Raw genomic sequence first — 20,082 nt, forward strand, 5'->3', positions numbered from 1 at the left:
GATTCGGGTATAAAACGACATTTCAACTACAAGATTTGAGTAAACTTTAGGCGGAAGGTTTAGAAGTAAAAACATAGAGAGACCAATATTGGCAGTTAAAACCTGGAAACGGTGAAACAGTCATGATGAGAAGCTAAAGAGTGGAATGAATATACAGAGGAAGCAATCCACAATTAAATAAGAAGCACACAATACATTATTACTCAGACTCTGCTGGATTCAGCTGCTTGTGCTTTTTTGGCCTTTAGCTTAAGAACACGAAGGACTCGAGCCAAGTTAGAGTTAAGAAGTCGGGTACTTGAATGCGGAACAACATTCCTTCTCTCAATAGCCAGCTGAGACTTACACTCATCCTTCTCATTCTTGCTTTTTAGGTATCTCCGCCATGCTAACTGCAAAGCTAAAGCCGCCCACGGTGCCCATATTGCTTTCAAACTAGGAGAGTTTCTGCTGAAAAGCCACCAGAATTTCGAGACCACAGTTTTTAAATCATTTGCCATGAGGACGAACGCCTCAACTTTCGTGTGCGCACGGATGGTTTTGGTCGATATGGGGACAGTGGTTGAAGCAGGATTTCGCAGTGCCCAATCTAGAAGATCCTCTCCATAAAAGTCACCTTTTGTAAGCCATCTTGACTCTGAGGAATTATCTACAGCTTCACTGTCTCTTTTTGAGTAGATCATTACTTTGCCTTGAATTATGAACACCATTTCATCCAGTGGCTCTCCTTCTTGAACAATGACGCTTCGCTCAATGTACAGCATTGGCTTTAGATAATCACATATGGCATCCAGAAGCTTATCGTCCACGTTTTGAAGCTTTGAAACCTTTTTAACATATTATCAACCAGAAGAATGTGGCAACTAATTAATGCCATATACAAGGCCATTATCATTAAACGTAGGTGGTTTTGGACTTGTGCATTTTTTTAAAACAGCATGCTCAATGTTGAAACCTGAATGAGACAACAAACTTACACTTAAGAGTGGAGTCAAGCATAGATGTCGTTTGGTGTCTCTTCTTAGATCTCTTGGAAGATTACGAAGAACCTGCTCCACGTCAACGCCTTTGGTTTCTCGCCACTTGTACCGTTCATACTTTTTAATCTTTTTCTTCAACTTGGGTGGGAGGGAATGGTAAGACATCCACAACTCGATATCTTGCCCCTTCAATCTCATTTCCTCCAATCTTGCTATGGTTGATTGCAGATATGTCTATTAAATATTACACAAGAAAAAAAGAATAACTCGTCAGATCAGATACTGTCGAGGGATTATGTGTAAACTAAAACTTTTAACCATCAAAATAACTAATTACTGTATGCTATTCTACTTGCCAAAGCAAAACTGGGCCTAACGCGCCTAGTTGACGAGTTTGAAGTAGGCTTACTGACCTGCAAATTTCCAACAAGAAGAGCAAATAATACCAAGCCAGAAATGGTAATGGTGACTGCAAAGTAGATTTCCCACAAATGGTTACTAGTTTTGAGATCTTGACCCAAGGAACTGCAACACATTACAATTGAGGCATGTCAGAAGAAAAATCTTGTAAAGTGAGTTTCCAATTAGGTGAGTTGCCAAGTTCTAACTTGTAAAGCCCTTTCATTTTCGGACAAGAATCTTGTATCTATGATAAATCAATAAACTTCATCTGTCTTTTCTCTTGCAGAAGCACAAAAACTACTCTTAAAGAAAAATGTCAAGCGAGAACAAGGCATAAATGTGGAATGATACCTTAACTCAGTCAAACAATGTCTTTATCTTGCTCAAAAAATATGCATTACTAGGTAAGTACTTTCTAGTTTCTCACATAACAAGAATGCCAAAGAAGCACAAGTACAATGAGCTATTGACTGGTAAAAGTAAATCCAAAAAAATGTATCAGAGAGTAGAGAATCTTTTGAAGGAAAACCTCAATTTCTGCAGACCCCACCAAAAACAGAGAGAAAATTTCTTCACGATCTCTCTTGATCCCACAATAGGAAGAGCGTCTTTGAATATTCCAAAATTAAAAGAATTGGAATCATTTTCAGCTTTCGGAGAGCAAATGGTGTCGACACTCAAGTTGCCTACGTAATTGCAGTTTAGAGACCAATTTGTGTAGTTTTCTTCCCAGCAAGTTGTTTTTCTCTCTATAGTGAACAAGTACCAAAACGCTCCAATAACCTAAAAGAGCAATATTATTAAAAGCTTGCTAGAAGAAAGCACACGAGAGTAACTGTTGGTATCAATTATCTACTTCTACAGAATACGCTTCTGCATGTTCTTCACCAAAACAAACTAATAGTTTGACCTATATTGATAATCAAGAAACCACGTACTAACTCTTTAAAACGAACAAAAATGAAGGTTGATAAATGAGCCTACATCCTGGTATTCTCTTGCAAATGCACTGTGAAATATAATACTATTGAATAAGCATGGTTATGACATTATGTATTGTCACAGCTTGAAGCATTCATGTCACAGATTGCTTTTTGAAACCAGAAGACAGATCAATTTTATGCTTTTTCATGTTTATCACATTTTGTATCTTCTTTCCTTTTCTCTTCCAAAATTTTAACTGAATCAATCTTTGAGTGTAGTGTAATCCATCGAAAAAAAGATGAAAAAACTAAAACAAGCACAAAAGTGGCGGTTAACGTACATGGCTTGCAAGCATATAAAGGAAGAGATTGAATACAGCTTTAGCCCCGGCACTTTCTGGGAGAATGCTCGAAGTCCATCTAACTTTCTTTAAGAATGAGTAGATTCGAAAGACCCTTGGCAAATATTGAACGATGAGAATATATTTCAATGACCTCACTGCGTATATAAATCCATTTCCTCTTAAGCTTGGAATGAGAATTAAAACCACCACCTGCACACGAGTATCTTTCACATGCATCAGAATAATATCATCACCCTAAATAAATAAAAGGCCAGGATCGTCTTGGGGGTCTACATATAATCAAATCCTTCAAGGAAATACAAGGATTAGAAAATTGGAGGAAAACTAGAGATTGATAGAATCTAAGCCTGCAGAGGCTGATGTTTCAAACCTGGGGGAGTGGAAGAACTGAAAGAACGTCAACTGTGAAGTAAGAGAAAAAGAATCTCCAAGCTCTTGTCCAAACACCATCATCGGCTTCATCAGGATTTGCATTATAAAATGTGGAATATCCAAAATGAAAATGACAGACAATGAGAATTATGTAGAGGAAGTCTATGATTGAGCGAAGAATTACAACTACTTTTCTCATTTTGTCGTCAAATCTAACACATCCTTTGCCTTCATCAACCAACAGGGTGTAACAGAACAAAGGATCCAATGAGGTAGCAATCACACACAACATGACAAGTATTTCATTCCACAAATGAAGAAATACTGGGTTTTTATCAACCAGAGATTTAAGATATCCCAAACCTTTACTCCTAACTTCTCGGTCAAATCTTATGTTTCCAAAACTCGTAAGCCTATCAAAACTAGCAGTAAAGCTTGTTGAAATTGATCTCAATGCTTTCACTGAATTCCTTGAGCGCGTTTCTACGATAGACGAAAGTTTACTTTCACTGTGTTGTAGATGAAAACTTTCTGGACTCCTGAACAGGGGACAAAGCAAGTGGAACATAGGTCAATAAAACTATCTTCAAAGGAGTCATAACTCAACCAAAATGGCAGTATATTTTCTATAAACCCAACTTCTTTTCACTTTTGAAATATTCAATTTGTCTTAGTTCCTACATACAAAAAGGTCTCAAACTCATGAAATGGATAGAATTACACGGCTACAGGTTATAGTATTTTTGTGAATCTAAAGCAATTATGAAGCATAACCAAGTAGAAAACACAAACACGTTATGAAACTTCTAACAGTCAGAAAAACTTTGAAAGTTAGTAGTGCAGAGAAAGAAAGTGAGAAGTTAGTTCTGCCTTAAAAAAATCCCTTTTGCTCCTTCCCGACTTCCCCAGATGCAGTTGAACCCCTTGAAAATGACCATAACTAACTCAACGTGCAGTAATAAATTAAATTGAGAGAACATATGGCAAGTGGGTTCCATTTCTTTTACCACAGAAAACTATAATACAAGTTCTTTCACTACTTAAAACCCAAAATTCCACAACCACAGTTATGCAACAAGAAGAACAAGAAGTAGAGGAGAACTTCAATTCCAAAAGGGAACTTAACTTACCTCCGTTCTTCCATGGCTGAATTGAGTGAGCTAGAAATTAGAAAACACAAAGAATGAAGCTGATTTTGAGGTGCATCCGGAAGGCAATTTAAAGGTTTGGGCAGTAGCTATGTAACAAATTTCCAAAGCGAGCCGCCATAATCGACTAAAAAAAGAAATCAAAATGAATCAGTAATCAAAGTAATATTCAGTATATCTGAAGAAACAAACATGGTTGTCTGACAGGACCAATTATCAAGTATCAATGGGACCATTCTCTCACCTCTTTTCACTTGACTTTAATGCAAAATATCCCCCAAGAAAGGGAGAATTGAAAGATTAAAGATTCCACTCATTCCAGTTTGCGTTGCATGAACAAACATAAAGTAGGGAAGGAAAGATTTTTGGGTTGGTGAAATTATTTACTTGCCTAAATTATAAATTTGATTTTAAAATTTAGAATATACTCCTTTTCATAAAATTTATTTATAATCTATTTAAATAAATTCTTTTTTTGGTAGACATTTTTAAATATATCAAAATCAACTGCCCTCTTGTCATTTACCACCATTCAAACAACTATACATTTTTTTAAAATTATTAATTTCTTACAAAATTATTCATTAACATTTTTTCTAAAAAAAGACTTTGGGAGTATTTTAGTCCTTTATAGTTTGAAATTTTGGTTTATTTGGTCTAAGCCATCAATTTCATTACTGCTGTATATAAGTTTAATTTTTTAAAAAGAAATATTTACCAAAACTCATTTGATAACCTAAAGTTTTGATTTTTTCATTTTTGAAAAGTAAGCTTATAAAATACTTTAAAGTATTCTAAAATTTTGTAGTGCTTAGTTAGCAATTGTAGAGAAGTAGTGGGAAAATCCACTAAAATAAATTTACAACAAATCGTAAAATGAGTCCCAAATATTTATTAGAATAAACTTTTTATTTATCCCCATAAATAAATTGTAAAAAAAATATATTGGTTGAACTCAATGATAAAATTGAAGAAAATATTTTAAAATGTAGCAACATTTTAGATTCTTTTGATGATAGACACTGATAAATTTTTATTAATGATTTCTAAAGATGGGCATGATAGACCAAAAAAATCGTACCAACCGACCAAAACTGAACAAAAGGTGTTTGGTCGAACAATCGATGTCAGGTTTAGAAAAGCGATGTGAGTTTAGAAAAAGTCCAAACCAACAACATTGTTAAGAAAACTCCAAAAGCTTAAAGCCAATCTCAATAAATCGACCAACGATCGGTTTGTACTCCTTTCATAGTTTATGTCACTTTTTAACATCAACAAAATTGACCATAATCAGTTGGATGGCGTAAAATTTTGCTATATTTTATAAGTATTTTGATTCATTTTGGTTAGAAATATCATAAACGGTAGGGATTGAAATAATATATTTAATAACAATAATATATTTTATATCTATTATTTTAAAAATTCTATCAATATCAGTAATTATGACCGAAGACAAAAGTATATGAATGTGTATTTGTAATAGATATAAAATTTTTCAATGTTTTACAAATATTTTGATTAAAATTTTAAAATGGTATATATATATATATATATATATATATAAATATAAAGATAACACATCGTTATATGTATTATTGTCATCAGTTTACTTTGTTTATTTTTCGTGAAACTTTGTCCTATCACTTTTTACTTTGACAACAACAACAAAAAAGAGTTTGTAAATAAATTGCTTTTTTAATTGATAACTTTAAGTAAATGGTATCAATTTCAAGCCATCTATTATATTCAATTCTAATCCAAAAAAGGAAAAGAAAAGAAAAGATATAAAGTAGTTTCTAAATAAATATGAGAAATTTTGAAAATGGGCTTTTGATAGTTTCTGTCCCAACTTAATTAGTCTTTATTACTCATAACTTTTTTTTTAATATTTAATATTCATAACTTGTATCATGTGAACTATTACAATAATATTTGTGTCTTTAGTGTCTTGGCTTTTTCTTATTTGTAAAATTATAGAATTTTTTTTCCTTTTTATTTTTTAAATTTTAGCTTTAGAGTTTGAAATCAATCAATGTAATAAATCGTGGTTGTTAGAACTTGGGATAATCAATCAAATCGGAAAAAATTGTAGTCAAGTCAATTTTCAATTAAATGGTTTACTTTTTAATATTATAAATATTTTTTAATAAGCAGGATAAAATTTTCTCATTGATCTTTGTGAGCGTATTCATATATATACATATATGTGTATATATTTGTATGTATGTAAGGACATATGTAACGTTATTTGCAAAACAAATTACAAACGAAATTAAATTACTTCGATTAACAACCATTATATTTTATATTGTAATTAATGAAACGTTGATATTGTAGAATCAAGATTAAGACAATATTAAAGAAAAGAATTCGTGGATGCATAAATAGCAATACACTTACTACATAACCAAGCAAAAAAACAAAACAATAAATAAAACTTAAAAAATCTTGTATGAGCGATTCACAAAAAAAAGTAAAAGATGTGGTGAAAACTCCCTTACCAATTTTGAACGCCAATTAAAATCTACTCGTGAGGAAGAACGAGGAAGAACAAATTGTTTTTTCCGTATAAAAAAGGATGATTAGGGCTTTAAAAAGGAGAAAAAAATATATACGTTATTGAAGAAAAAAAATATTTTCTTTTAAGAGAAAGAATGATTAAGGCTTAAAAAGTGAGAAAATGAATACTTGATGATTATAACATTAAAGGTGGAAAAAGAAATAATAAGAAATTTTATATAAGATGAAAAAATATTTGAAAACACGATAATTTTGTTATATTTACAAAATTCTAAAATAATATATATATTTACTATATTATATAATCAAAGGTCATGAGTTGATGTTGTATTTTTGTTGATTTGATGCGATGCGGTTCAATCTCTAGAATTTGATCCCCTGATGAAGAAAGCTTGTATCTTTAAAGAAGCTTCCATCTTCGAGGATGGTCGACTTCATGAGTGAGGGAGTCTTCTAGCTCTTTGAAGAATTCTCTCTCGATCTTCTAGAGTCAAAATTTTCCCACCCTTTACAAATGAGGAGAATTCCTCTATTTATAGAATTCACTAGTGGGCTTTATCGGTTTGAACCTGGTTGGTCCATGGACCAGACCCATGGGCTCAACCATATGGACTTATGTTATATTTAGTCTTTGGGCTCAATTAAGCTTATTTTTTTGGCTTAATTGAACTTAGTCCAAGTAAATAATATTTAATTGAACTAAAATGATTAACTTAATCTAACGATTAATATGAAAACATGTGGCATTACTAGAATGACCAATTTATTTATTTTAACTCTTTAATTTAGAGCATGTGTCAATTTTAATTAGTCCCAAATTTAATTATTTGTACTTTTCATCATTAACTTAATAAATGATGTGGCAACTTGTGATTGGTCTCAAAATTTCTTATTCAACCGTCACCTACTACAATTTTTCTATAATATAAACTAATTAAAATTTCAATACATATAGCATATGAAAGTACGATTATAACATTTAGACCTTTAAAATTTTAGTAAAGAAAACGACAACCAAATTTGAAGGTACGCAACTTTCAAATAAATTCAATATAAATTTTGTTATAAATTTTAATTTATAATAATTTAGTTATCTTATTATACTTTCAAAATTTGTAACAATTTAGTTTATGGTATAAATAATAATGTATCCATTTATTTTATAAGTTGTAATGATCTAGTCTTGACGAGGATAAGAGTATCTCCACATAAATGTTTGATAAAACCATCTGTATATATTACAAAAATGTGTTGTACACATAATAATATTAGAGTTTTTTTTTTTCTTTTTATATGGTTGAGAGGAATTCAATATTGCATATTTAAAAATTAAACTAATTAACTGATTAAGTACCTATCAAGTAAACAAATCCAAAAAATATTATAATGATTCTAAAACACTATGAGAACAACCTACATCATCCTTCTCTACAAATATACCATCATTATAGCTTTATATCAAATAACTTATATCTTATTCTCAAATTTCTTAACTTCCAAACTATTTTACTCCTAACTTAAAAGTATATGGGAGTATGTGTGAAAAACATCACACTAATTTGTAAGTTTTTTATTTTTGTAGGCCACATTTTGTCTTTCCTAAAACAAATTCATTCTTCTTTAACTTTCTTTATTATTTTATTTTCCAATTGATTATTCTACCTTGAAAATATATATTAAGAGAAAAATTAAAGTTGAGAAAAAAAGAGTGTAAAAACAACCCATTTCAAAAAGCAAAAAAGTGCAAACCTAATATGTGTAAAGTCTTGTTTTTTTTAGGTGGTAGAGGAATGTAGGGGATCCAAATTTTGAACCCTTGTCCGAATACAAGGAATAAAATCTTATAAATAAAGACTATATTATTAATCAACAAATTTGATAAGTTGATTGTATCATAATTGAGAATTAAGTAAAAAGAATTTAGAAAAAAAAAGAATTAAGTAAATAATTTATATTATTCGGAATGTGAACACTTGAAAAAAAGTTGATTTGGAAAAACATCCTATATGTTGTGGACTTTAAGCTATTCAAATAAAAGAAGAAAGAGAGATGAATAGTATATATGGTAGGTAGGATTAACAATCACATATTGATCCAAAAAGAAGGAACACCTTTTCCAATTAAAATTAATTACGGAACTCATTAATCTTGCTAAGGGATAATAATGATAATGGAGAAAAAGGTAAGAAGTTTTTTTTATTATAATTTGAAATAAACAAAATTATATATATACCACTATTACTAGACAACAAATATCAAAATTTTCTCACATGCTTATTTGAATTTCAACATCCATATAATTGTGAACTTCCCTTTACACACCCAACAATCGAATTTTGAATTTTTAACAACCTTACTTTCTTTCTTTCATTTTAAGATTTCATTTGTTGGTGGCAAACAAAATCATCTTTCATCAACCATCTCTTTTCAATTTTATCCATTTTTTCTTTGATGTATTGTGTTGGTTATCATTCTACCACCTTCAGTTTGAAGAAATATGTTAACGTAAATTAAGGTCTACTCTCATTGTATTTTTAATGTCTATTTATCATGTCATTCACAATATTCTGATGAAGCTAACCATTCAACGGTATATACAAAATCAACAAATTGGATCTTCAAATTTTACATATACTAATTCAAGTTTGGAAAAAAGAATGTTTAAGTTCTTATCTGGTATGTAACTAGTTTTATTTTTAATAAATTTTATATTTGTTTGATTTTTTCTTTAGTTTTTTTAAATATTTTTAAGTTGTTTTTAAAAATTAATAACAATAATGATATGTAAGAGAAAATATTATGAGAATATATTTGTAAGTTTTAGAACAATGATAATAGAGGTTTTTTTTTTTTTTTTTTTTAAAGAAAAATAACAATAGTTACTATGTTTTAAGATTTGGTGTTTAAGTTCCTCCATATGTCAACTACAAACTTTTATTTATTTATTTCAGATTACAATTACTTATAACGTTATTTTGTTATGTATCTATATTAATTAACTATAATAATTCAAAATATATAGATATTTTATGATTTTAAGATAAAGAAAATGGTGAACTTTTGTTTTGTATGGGTTGATTTAAATAGACGAGTGTTTCTTATATATCTATAACAAAAAAAGATGTACAAGAAAAATAGTCAAAATTGTTGGGCTAATACGATGGGTCGCATACACGTTTCTTCTTTTTACCGAACTCTCATGATCCAATCGATCAAAGTTAAGACTTAAAAAGATGAGAAATTTTTCGTAGAAAAACACCTGACAACAAGTTCACATAGATATAATTTTGAATGCATCGATATAATATTCAAATCATATAATATCGCTATTGCTAAAATAAACGTAACTAATTAGCATACTAATAGTGAGGGATTAGAATTTTATATTGGAGGCACAACTTTGTATAAATTTAAAATTATTTTAGTTTATTGACTTTCTAAATTTATGTGGATTTGTGGGTAATAATTTTGTATTTTTCATAAAAATAATGTAATTATTAGTTAAAATATTATTAAGTAAATAACAAAGTAAAAGATTTAGAGATCCTTGGCTAAACCGTTTAGAGCAAGCAACAATAATCTTTGTTATAAGGGGCACATGGTTTTCAAATTAAAGAGGTTCAAAGTAACAAAAATAAACCATAATTGCTTCCAAACTCAATAAATAAAGAGCACTACTTTTATAACACAATCAGTGAATTTGAGTAAATACGAGTACTTGTCAATTTAAATATTTGAAAGAAAAAGCCTACAAAGAACAAAATTGATATTAATTGGTGGAAAACTTCAAAGCAGAGAATTGATATTTTACTATTAACTTAATAGTTGGAAAACTTCAAACAATGTGTTTTATTTCAACTTTACATAATTCTTTTTCTTTCATGTAAAACTTTATACAATTCATCTAACTGAACACATAGTTGTAAAAATAAAAAATTATAATATAAATAAAAGTTTTATCGTTTAAAATAATTTTTCGAACAAATCTTTGAAATTTAGTCGGAGCATATCTATCAAGGAGGCGGAACACCTCCCTCAAATCCTGAATTATATATTTATGTTTTATTAAAAGAAGTGTCGTATATTAGATATACAATACTTGTTTCTATTTAGAATCGTGTAATTGAGGTTGGTTTGATAGTTGTAAGCATTTTTTTTGCTTTCTTTCTTTTTAAGTAACAGTTAGATGGAGTTTTGAACTAAAAAACCCTGGGATCTTGCTACATTTGTTAAGGCTTGTCAACACTTATTTTAATATACATATTGTATATTAGTGCATTCAATATTACATTCATATGAAAGTTGAATGACAAGTTTTTCTAATCAATTCAATTTTATTTCTAAAATGTTTAAAAATTAACCATTTTATAAGTATAATAAATGTTCTAATTGAACCTTATATTTTAAAATTGGAACGCAATAGATAACATTAATTAAAAAAAATGATGTCTAATATATCATTCAAATTGTGAAAAATTATTTAAATAACAAAATTAACAGAAATATTTTCAAATATAGCAAAATGGAAACTTTGTGTCGTTTTTTCATATTTATAAATAAGTAGATCATTTTGCTATATAGGAGAAAAAGAATCCATTAATTTTTTAATATTTTCAAATATACAAGAGAGATACTATATGTAAAGTTGATACTTTTCAAACGAAGTACCTAAAAAGTTGAATTATATACATACAGAAATTTAAAAATTCATGAACTAAACTTCTAACCTTATATATTTGTGTCCTCTGATGTGAACGTTCTGGATTCGTCGTGGTATAGTACAATGAAACTGTGGAAAAACAAAGTCAGCATAGATTACTTTACAATCCCAGACAAAATAATTCACCATGTGAGTGAATCTTATGAATCACATTTTAATTACTTTACAACCACATTCCTAAAAAAAAGAAAATTGAATGTGTCATCTATAACATAACAAAAATGCAAAAAAGCACATGCTCAATGCAGTATAACTAGAAATTTCTTTAGGGAAGTGTTCAATAATTTACAATAAAACTGGGACCCTCTACCAAAGACTAGTCGATATGCAATAATCAAAAGCAGAAAGACATTTCTCCTACTGCTTAGTTCATTACAACCAAAACTTCATTATTTGGAGGATTCTCTTCTACCAGAGAGATTGTAAATGCAATGAAATCAACCATTCCAAATTTGAACTGACAGTTTAATATGTCCTCGTTTTCAAACCAAAATGTAATATAAAGTTGTAAACAATAAATGTGAATGTCATCTTTCATATATGTTGTTATCTTCCAAGGTCAAAAAATCAGGCTCAGCTGGCTTCTGAAGCAATATGGCTATTGTAGCTCTTCTAGTACTATTTCGTCTCACCGAGCGAAGCATGTTAGCAGCAAATCTGGCTGCGTAGACGGTGGTGCCTAAACTCAGTGACTGGTCCTCAAGGGAAGCTAATGCGTTTTTCAACCTACTCTCTTCCTCCTTGAGAGACTCTTTGAGCTTCTTTCTTTGATGGCGTCGCCACCGCCATGTTGCTTGTATGAAACAAGCTGCCCAGGTTCTCCACTGCTGTGAGTAAAATCTGAAAATCTGGCGTAGCTGCTTGCTGTGAAGTTTGCGGTATTGAGATGCAACAAATTTCAAGTCGTTGGATTCAAAAGAAAATGCTTCAACTTCTGTAAGAGATCGAACAGTTCGAGTTGAAAGAGGGAGATTGGTTGAGGAATGAGGGTCTAGAGCCCATGTCAGTAGTTCTTCTCCACAGAAATCACCAGACATGAGGAAATCGGAGTTGAAGAATATAGTTCTCCCACCATTTGTAGTCATGGTCAAGAGCTTGCCTCTCATGATGAAGAGCATTTCATCAACTGGATCGCCTTCCCGAACAATACAACTTTCTTCTGTGTACAGCACTGGCTTGAGACGAGCACACATTGCATCCAACAATTGTTCATCCATCTTTTCAAACATTGGAACCTTAATGGAAAGTGTAAACAAATCATGAGAATCAATTCAGCAAGTAAAGCTTGCAGTGTATGTATAACTGAACTAGTGATTGTTTATGACCATTGTTATCCATCTTTTCAAATCTAGGATACTTAACCGAGCTAGAACTTTCTCTATAAGTTCTTATAAGAAGAAAAAATGCAATTCACTTTAAAACACTGCTCTCAGATTATTTAAATCTCATTCTTAATCTTGTCAACCCTTACATCTGTATTGTATACATGTATCTACCTATATATATATATATATATATGAACACACACATGTACACTCACATATGTGCATACACATTATCTATTTGTGCGTAGTATGCATGGATGGAACTGCCATCGTTCTCTGTAACTAATAAAACAAAAATCAAAACAAAAAGAATGCTTACTCGCATGAGCAAAGCCAAGCAAAGATGACGTTTATAATGTCGTTGGATGTCTCTAGGCAGGTTATGCAGCAGACTATGTTCATCAACACCTCTGGTTTCTTGCCACGTGTAATGTTCATATCTACGAACCCGCTCCCTTGGGTTCTCAGGGAGTAAACGATGTGACATCCATTGTTCGACATCATTCCTTCTCACTCTCATCTTCTCCTCTCTTGCATTTGAGGATCGCCAATACATCTGTTCCACACCAAGTTTAACACAGAAAGAGATTCACCTTGTAAAATATGCATCAAATATTGCATAAGGTTTTATAACAAATAGATTTATGTGCTTCTCAACAGCCTACAATCAAATGCCCAACTTTCATTCTTGCAAAGGAAAGAGATTCTACGCCAGCCTAAGATGATAAATAGCAGCAAGAATTACCAGTACTGACCTGCATGTTGCCTAGGAGAAATGCAAACAACACTAAGCCAGAGATGCAAACGGAAATGGCAAAGCAGTTTTCCCATATGCAAGGACTTGTAGTAAGATTTTGCCCCGAAGAGCTGCATCCAAGAGAGAAGTACAAGTATATAGAAAACTACTTCAACAATTGATGGCAAAATATTCGACACCATAGAAATTTTAGAGGTTAATGGGTTATAAAATTATTTTATTTGAAGTAACACAGTACTGCAAAGAGTATCACCATTTCACCACAAGTTCAGTATTCTCAATGGGTCAGAGGACTCAAATTTATGCATAATGTCTCAAGCAATGCATTAAATTAAGTGAATTTTTCTGTGAACTCTAATCAATCAGCATAAGTTTTTTTTCCTTTGAAAAGTCAATCAACGTAAGTTTTATGTGATAACATAAATAACATTTGCAAGCGACCAATTTTTATGAGCACTGCCAACCTCCACCATGAATCTACAATTCTAAGCCAATTAAATTAAAAGTGGTCTAGATGAGCATAAATTTGTATATAACTCTGGCCAGCCTGCGATGAACTATAATTAGATTATTCTTAGGAGATATTATTCTGGAGATATTATTTGATATTATTTCCTTAAGTGTATTTCTCTATGGTTATATATAGGCTTGTATCTCTATTAAAATGAAATATAGATTTATTCCATAAAATCAACATGGTATCAGAGCTATAGGGTTTTAAGTCTCCTTGTATTCTAGCCGTCACATCCCTGCACGTCTGCCTCCGTTGATTCGTCGACGGAGGCAGAGCCATACCCATCAGTAATCAATACACATCATGTCTCCAAGTAATTCGCTCTGCCTCCTAGATCAAAATCCTCGTCTCTGATTCTGCCGCCGCCGCCACTACTCCTTCTGCCATCACTGCTCCTTCCGCCATCACTGCTCCTTCCATCCACACAGTTCGTCGCACTCTCGACCCATATCCGCTCTCCATTCGTCCTCACTTAGATCTACTTGTGCGCACATTGCAAGCACCGATTTGTTCGTGCATCTCTGTTCGTGTCTTCGACTTCCAGATCCGTGTTTTATTTCATCTTTCGCCTTCGAATCATACTGTTCAAGATCAGACCGACCTGCCGCCGCCGCCCTTTACTCGTACCAGACAATCTCTTTAGATTGAAGACTCCCGATCCTGAAGAGGGTGAATCTTTGTTCAGATCCATGATCCACCGCTCCGCTCCACTCACAGCCGACGACGCACAGGTTCGGCTTTGTCCGCTCTCCATTTGTGAAGCTCGCCGTCATGAAACGCATCTTCTCTTTTTGCGAAGAACGCCGCAAAGTTCTCTATCTACTCAACCTCTCAGCTCTCTTCAGTTTTCGTTCTGTTCACCCAGATTTCCTGTTCAGTTTGATTCTGACTTGCTTTAGTTTAGTTCGTTCAGTTCCATTCTGATGACGAAACGCTCCTGCCCAATTCAGACCACGTTTTCATCCTGATTTGATTCTACTTTGCTTCAGTTTTGCTCTTTCATTTTGCCCCCGGAGTTCTTGTTTCGTTCTTCCTAGGTTCTGTTATAGATCTCTATACGAGGATCTATGTTTCTATCCCAGAAGTTCTTCGTTTCGCTCTTCGTGGGTTTGTTTTAGCCTAGAAGTTCTTTGTGTGTTTGTTCTTCGGGTTTTTTATTCTATTCTAGATATATTGTTTCTTTTCTTAGTTCTTAGCAAACTCAAGTTTGTGATTTCAACCTTGAGTTTGAGGAAGGGTATTAATATAATTAGATTATTCTTAGGAGATATTATTCTGGAGATATTATTTCCTTAAGTGTATTTCTCTATGGTTATATATAGGCTTGTATCTCTATTAAAATGAAATATAGATTTATTCCATAAAATCAACACTAGGTATGAGGATGCACAATTATGGTCCTAAGATCTTCTTCATCCCAACAAAGATACAGAAAAAGCAACAGGAAGTAAGAACCATATAATTGTGAACATAAAAAATTGTTTCTCTAGGATGCTTTATAAATTTATAGCAGATCTCTGGATCAGAAAGAATATCCAAAAGGGGCAGACAACATACCTTAGATTTCTCAAGCCCCACCAGAAGCAGTAAAGGAACTTCTTCGAAAAATCTGATTCCACAATATCAGGTTGAAGGGCTTGAATGAATATTCCAAAATTAAAAGGTTCAATATTTTTCTTTTTGACAGGGCACATATCAGTGAGGAATTGATTCCCTTCATTAATGTAATTATGATCACAATATAAGGAAGTAAAGCTACAGCCAAGATGCTTGGTACAAGCTTCTTGCCAGCACTGGCCTACTCGCTGTATGGAACATAAGTACCAGACTGCCCCAAATACCTAAGGTTCAGAATGGCAAGATGCAAAAAAGAAAAGAAAAATGTCACTACAAGAGAAGGATGAATTAAATGTGTGAATAAAATTGACGTGCACAATAGAAATACTATAATTCATTTGGCAGACTCAAGGTTGAGAAATCACATGCAAAAGCAGAATCATCCACCTACTTTGGCTTTGTCTCTAATTGATCCTAGATTCTATGAGAACCATCAATTAGTAATACTTCTTTAAGATTTTGTGACAAGTCCCTTCAGTTTTATGGCTTATTGGTTCAATAGTAATTTAACCACATATCAGCATGGCACCTTGTGTCACCCAACTCCCTCCCCCCTCTCTATGATCTCCAAAGAAAGGGAGGAATTTTGGAAGATCGAAACCAACCAAGTCACCAACATACAACAATATATATTTGATAGAAATGACTAGGCACTTGAAAAAAAATCTTGCTTCCACACATGGAGCATAGAGGAAAACTAACGTGGCCAGCTAGCATGTACAGAAAGAGATTAAATGCCACTCCTGCCCAAGCTGTTTCAATGAGTATGCCCGACGTCCTCGTAACTTCTTTGTACAGTGGATAGATTCGAAGAAACCTTGGCACAAATTGACATAATACAGCATATTTCAGCAAGTCCTTTGTATTCATTGATCTCGAACTTCTCATTATCAGAATCACCACCTGGGCAAATTATAGAAAAGCAGGACAGTTCACGCATCAAAATCAAATGAATTTGAGAAATAAATGTTGATTGACATATTTTTCAACCTCAACAAGAGTTAAATCAATCCTTCATACAGTTGATGGTATCAAGCTCACATTCCAGCACTATAAATGTATGCTTCACTCCAGTTGAGATCATCCCACAGTAATTACAAATATGGTTTGTGTTATTATTGTAATGTATAAATCTGAAGACGAATACCATAGAAATATTTCCAGAGTAAGCTAGCAGAAAATGGGGATTTTGCATGCATAAGGAGCACATCATTTCACTGGAAACCTTGAAAAAAGTAGAACCACAGAACTAAATATAAAAGAAAATTGAATTTTTATGCAGTTCTCAAATTCAATTACCCGAGAAATTAGTTTTAGGCTAGCCATCACATTTTAATTCCTACTGAAAAAAATTTGTTCATGGCAAGATTAAGCGTAAGAGAATACATATTACTGACTGCCATGCACATATAACAAGGAAATAACCAATAATTTTCTCCCAGTAGCTAAGGTGGAAATTTCGAGAGAAGTAGTAATCAATTGATGTTGAATTATTGAAATTGGCATGGGAAAGCTAGGAACTAACAATTAGTTGAACCCATTTGAAGAAAGAGAGGGGGAGAAGATTGAATCAAACAGGTACATGAATGAATGATCCCTTAGCAAAGGCTGCTAACAAATTAACAGTAAAGTAGACGTACTGTCAAGTCCTAAGAAACTGACCTCACCTGTGGAAGTGGGAGTACTGAAGAAATGTCAATTAGAAAGTACGATGACAGATACCTCGTTGCTATTCTCAAGGAATCTTCTTCTAAAACACCTCTTCCAAATACTCGTGAAGAGGGAGAAATAAATCCTGTACGAAACTGAAAAACAATATGCACAACATAGAACAAATCTGTAAAAAACCGCAGTATACAGACTACAGTCTCCACTTTCCCATCTAATCTAAGGCACATCTTTCTCATATCAATCACAGGAACATAAAAGAACAAAGGATCCAACGAAACAGAAATCACACAAGACAACACAAATAGCTTGTTCCAACTTTGAAGAAATGGCCCTTGTGGATCAAGAATTTTCTTCTCTGAGGGAAAGCCTTCAGGCCTGAGTTTATTAGAAGAAGAAGCTTCTAATTCCATAAAAACTAGAAGCCAACCCTCTGTGGAAAGCTGAATTCATTTACTCATCCACTATGAAACTCCACTCTAGTAATTTTCCTTAGCAGAATCATGAAACCTGACCAGTAACAAATTGAGGATGATCAAGATCCGATCCAAGTGACCCAGTAGTTGAAAGGATTGAAAAGATGAAAGCAGATTTCAGTATCCTCTATGAAGCTATGAGCATCAATTTCTTCAAAATGATAAACATGCACAACCAACTTACGAGGCAAAAAAATAAAAAATAAAAAACTAAGAAATCAGATTAAAAGTCCGTTTGAAAAGAGTCTCTCCATAAGTTCGCCACCTCATTAGACATTCACACCAAGTTGTGTGCATAAAATCATAAAATCCACTGATATGAAACCACTCACTATGGAATTCCGTACAAAAAGCCACAGAAAAAGACTAAATGGCACAAATGAAGTACATGAAGATTATCCATAGCCACAGTAAGACCACACAAAGCATCAATTTCAAACCAACTTCATTTGAAAAAAAAACAAAACAAAAACACTAAAAATGAAATAATCAGGACCAAAACTCATTACCCAAATCATGGAATTTCGTAATTCACAAAAAATCAACCATACCCAGAAAAGGGAACAGAAAGAAATTAAAGGAAATGGCCACTCTCTCGTCGAAGTTGGTAGTAGAAACCGGAAACAAGCTATAAAACTTGGAAGAAAAATTCCATACTGCCATTATTATACACAATACAACTTTCATCCGAATATTAACTCGACCCAAGTAGGGTGTGGCTCTGAGATGATCAAAATGGAGAAATTGAGTGCAGTTGGGTCCCGCGGTGGAGGTCGAAGAAGGTGGGTTTGGAGAGGTTTGACTCTGCATTTTTGGGGGATTTGTCAACGACGAAGAAGGTACGTCAACAAAGATATTGTATTTATATTGCCCCCATATGATACGTCAATTTGTGGATGGTAAAAGACGAGCTTCAAGCGTCTTACTCTCCTAGTGTCCGGGATCATCCTGATTCCCAACGAAGTTCGAAGAAATTTCCTTTGGGTCGACATATAGGTTGGATTCGTCTCTTGCAATCAAGAAAATATGATGTAATTCTTAAATACGTGAAACGAAAATGAAAAACCATTCAAATTCAAAGTTTATAAGAAAAAACGGCTACTGCCCCTTCTTCCAGTGGCAATGATTTGCAGCTATCTAATATGGCACACAAAAATAAAATTAAAGGTTACATCGAACCCATATATGGAGAGACACATAGATATCCTCATCGTGTATGCACTCAATTTTTTTCCTCTTTCAAATGTATTGAATCGCAAGGAGACAAACTTGACTTCTTATCAAGTCAAACTACGAACACAACCAAGCAAATTAGGCCTTTCTTTGGATTTACAAAGTTGAAAAAAATGTCTTGTAATAACGAAAAAGATTCGAAATGAATGTCTTTCAAATTTTAGGTTTGGATGGTTATTGAAAAGAAAAAAATGCTCAAATTTTAGCTTCTATGGGTAGTCAATTATGTAATTTACTTTAAAGTCCAATCAAATACTACAATTTTGGTCAGAAAAATGCTCAAATAAAAACAGAATTTAAAATCATTCATTTTCTTTCCTGCTGTGACAAACAACCAAATTCATTTGAAATCCATTAGGAATTGAAATTTCTCAAAATTTGGAGGTTTCATACAAAGCACAACAAATACCTGAAAATAAAAAAGCAAAAAATATAGGAAAGACATACACAAATTCAGAAAATAAATTACAAGGAGGAGAACCGACTTGAGTCCCTTTGATAGAAGCTCAAAGTGACTAGGAACAACAACAAAAAAAAAAGTATTGGATCACACAACCTAATTAGCTTTGTTGGGGTGCACTGAAGTGTTACATATGATCTCGTGGGAACATGCACCCTGCACCCCATAAAAGGATGCCCCTAGAAAGTCTAACTAAAAGAGCCATATAAAGAAAATGATTGATACCTTGTCTTTAACTTTACCAACATTAAAACACTACTTTTATGATCATGAATGAAATCAATTTCTAATAACAAGCCACCACAAAGTTACACATGTTGCAAGTAATCTCAAGTACTTTCGACTGGAAACACTCCTAGGCAACAAGGGCGTCATGTCACTTGATCCTCCCTACCAACCTTAGCCACTATTGATTGTAATCGATCCAAAAGTTCAATTAGCTTTTTGGAGTTTGAAGAGACCAATCCTAGGTCCAATGAATGCATAGAAACCACTAAATTATTCCCATCGTCTAACATAATCATAGTATTAAGCCAATTCATAATATAATCCTTTTTAACTAAGGGTCAAACCAGACCAAGCATTGGCAATCGCCAACA

At 32.7% G+C, this 20,082-nt stretch overlaps 2 protein-coding genes across 7 annotated transcripts; both read right to left on the reverse strand.

Moving 5' to 3' along the window:
* Positions 1-34: 34 nt before the first annotated feature.
* On the reverse strand, positions 35-4,589 carry LOC101212985 (cyclic nucleotide-gated ion channel 1). Of its 2 annotated transcripts, none has more exons than XM_031883131.1 (8): positions 4,435-4,589; positions 4,173-4,317; positions 3,041-3,581; positions 2,647-2,859; positions 1,912-2,165; positions 1,337-1,505; positions 978-1,214; positions 35-827 (listed from the first exon to the last, which is right to left on the reverse strand). In XM_031883131.1, exons 2-8 carry the CDS (start codon positions 4,184-4,186, stop codon positions 204-206), a joined length of 2,052 nt encoding a protein of 683 aa, XP_031738991.1. In that variant the 5' UTR covers positions 4,187-4,317; positions 4,435-4,589; the 3' UTR covers positions 35-203. The 2 variants fall into 2 exon arrangements, with proteins under 2 accessions (XP_031738991.1, XP_004150313.1); XM_004150265.3 differs by having other exon boundaries at positions 1,394-1,505; positions 4,435-4,588.
* Positions 4,590-11,655: 7,066 nt separating this feature from the next.
* On the reverse strand, positions 11,656-19,590 carry LOC101214911 (cyclic nucleotide-gated ion channel 1). Of its 5 annotated transcripts, none has more exons than XM_004150271.3 (6): positions 17,314-19,590; positions 16,349-16,549; positions 15,587-15,870; positions 13,514-13,625; positions 13,078-13,314; positions 11,656-12,668 (listed from the first exon to the last, which is right to left on the reverse strand). In XM_004150271.3, exons 1-6 carry the CDS (start codon positions 17,725-17,727, stop codon positions 11,961-11,963), a joined length of 1,956 nt encoding a protein of 651 aa, XP_004150319.1. In that variant the 5' UTR covers positions 17,728-19,590; the 3' UTR covers positions 11,656-11,960. The 5 variants fall into 5 exon arrangements, with proteins under 5 accessions (XP_004150319.1, XP_031738560.1, XP_031738559.1 ...); XM_031882700.1 differs by having other exon boundaries at positions 18,342-18,450; XM_031882699.1 differs by having other exon boundaries at positions 17,309-17,452.
* Positions 19,591-20,082: the final 492 nt, after the last annotated feature.

The sequence above is a fragment of the Cucumis sativus genome, chromosome 3, assembly GCF_000004075.3.
Source record: "Cucumis sativus cultivar 9930 chromosome 3, Cucumber_9930_V3, whole genome shotgun sequence".
Lineage (NCBI taxonomy): Eukaryota > Viridiplantae > Streptophyta > Magnoliopsida > Cucurbitales > Cucurbitaceae > Cucumis > Cucumis sativus.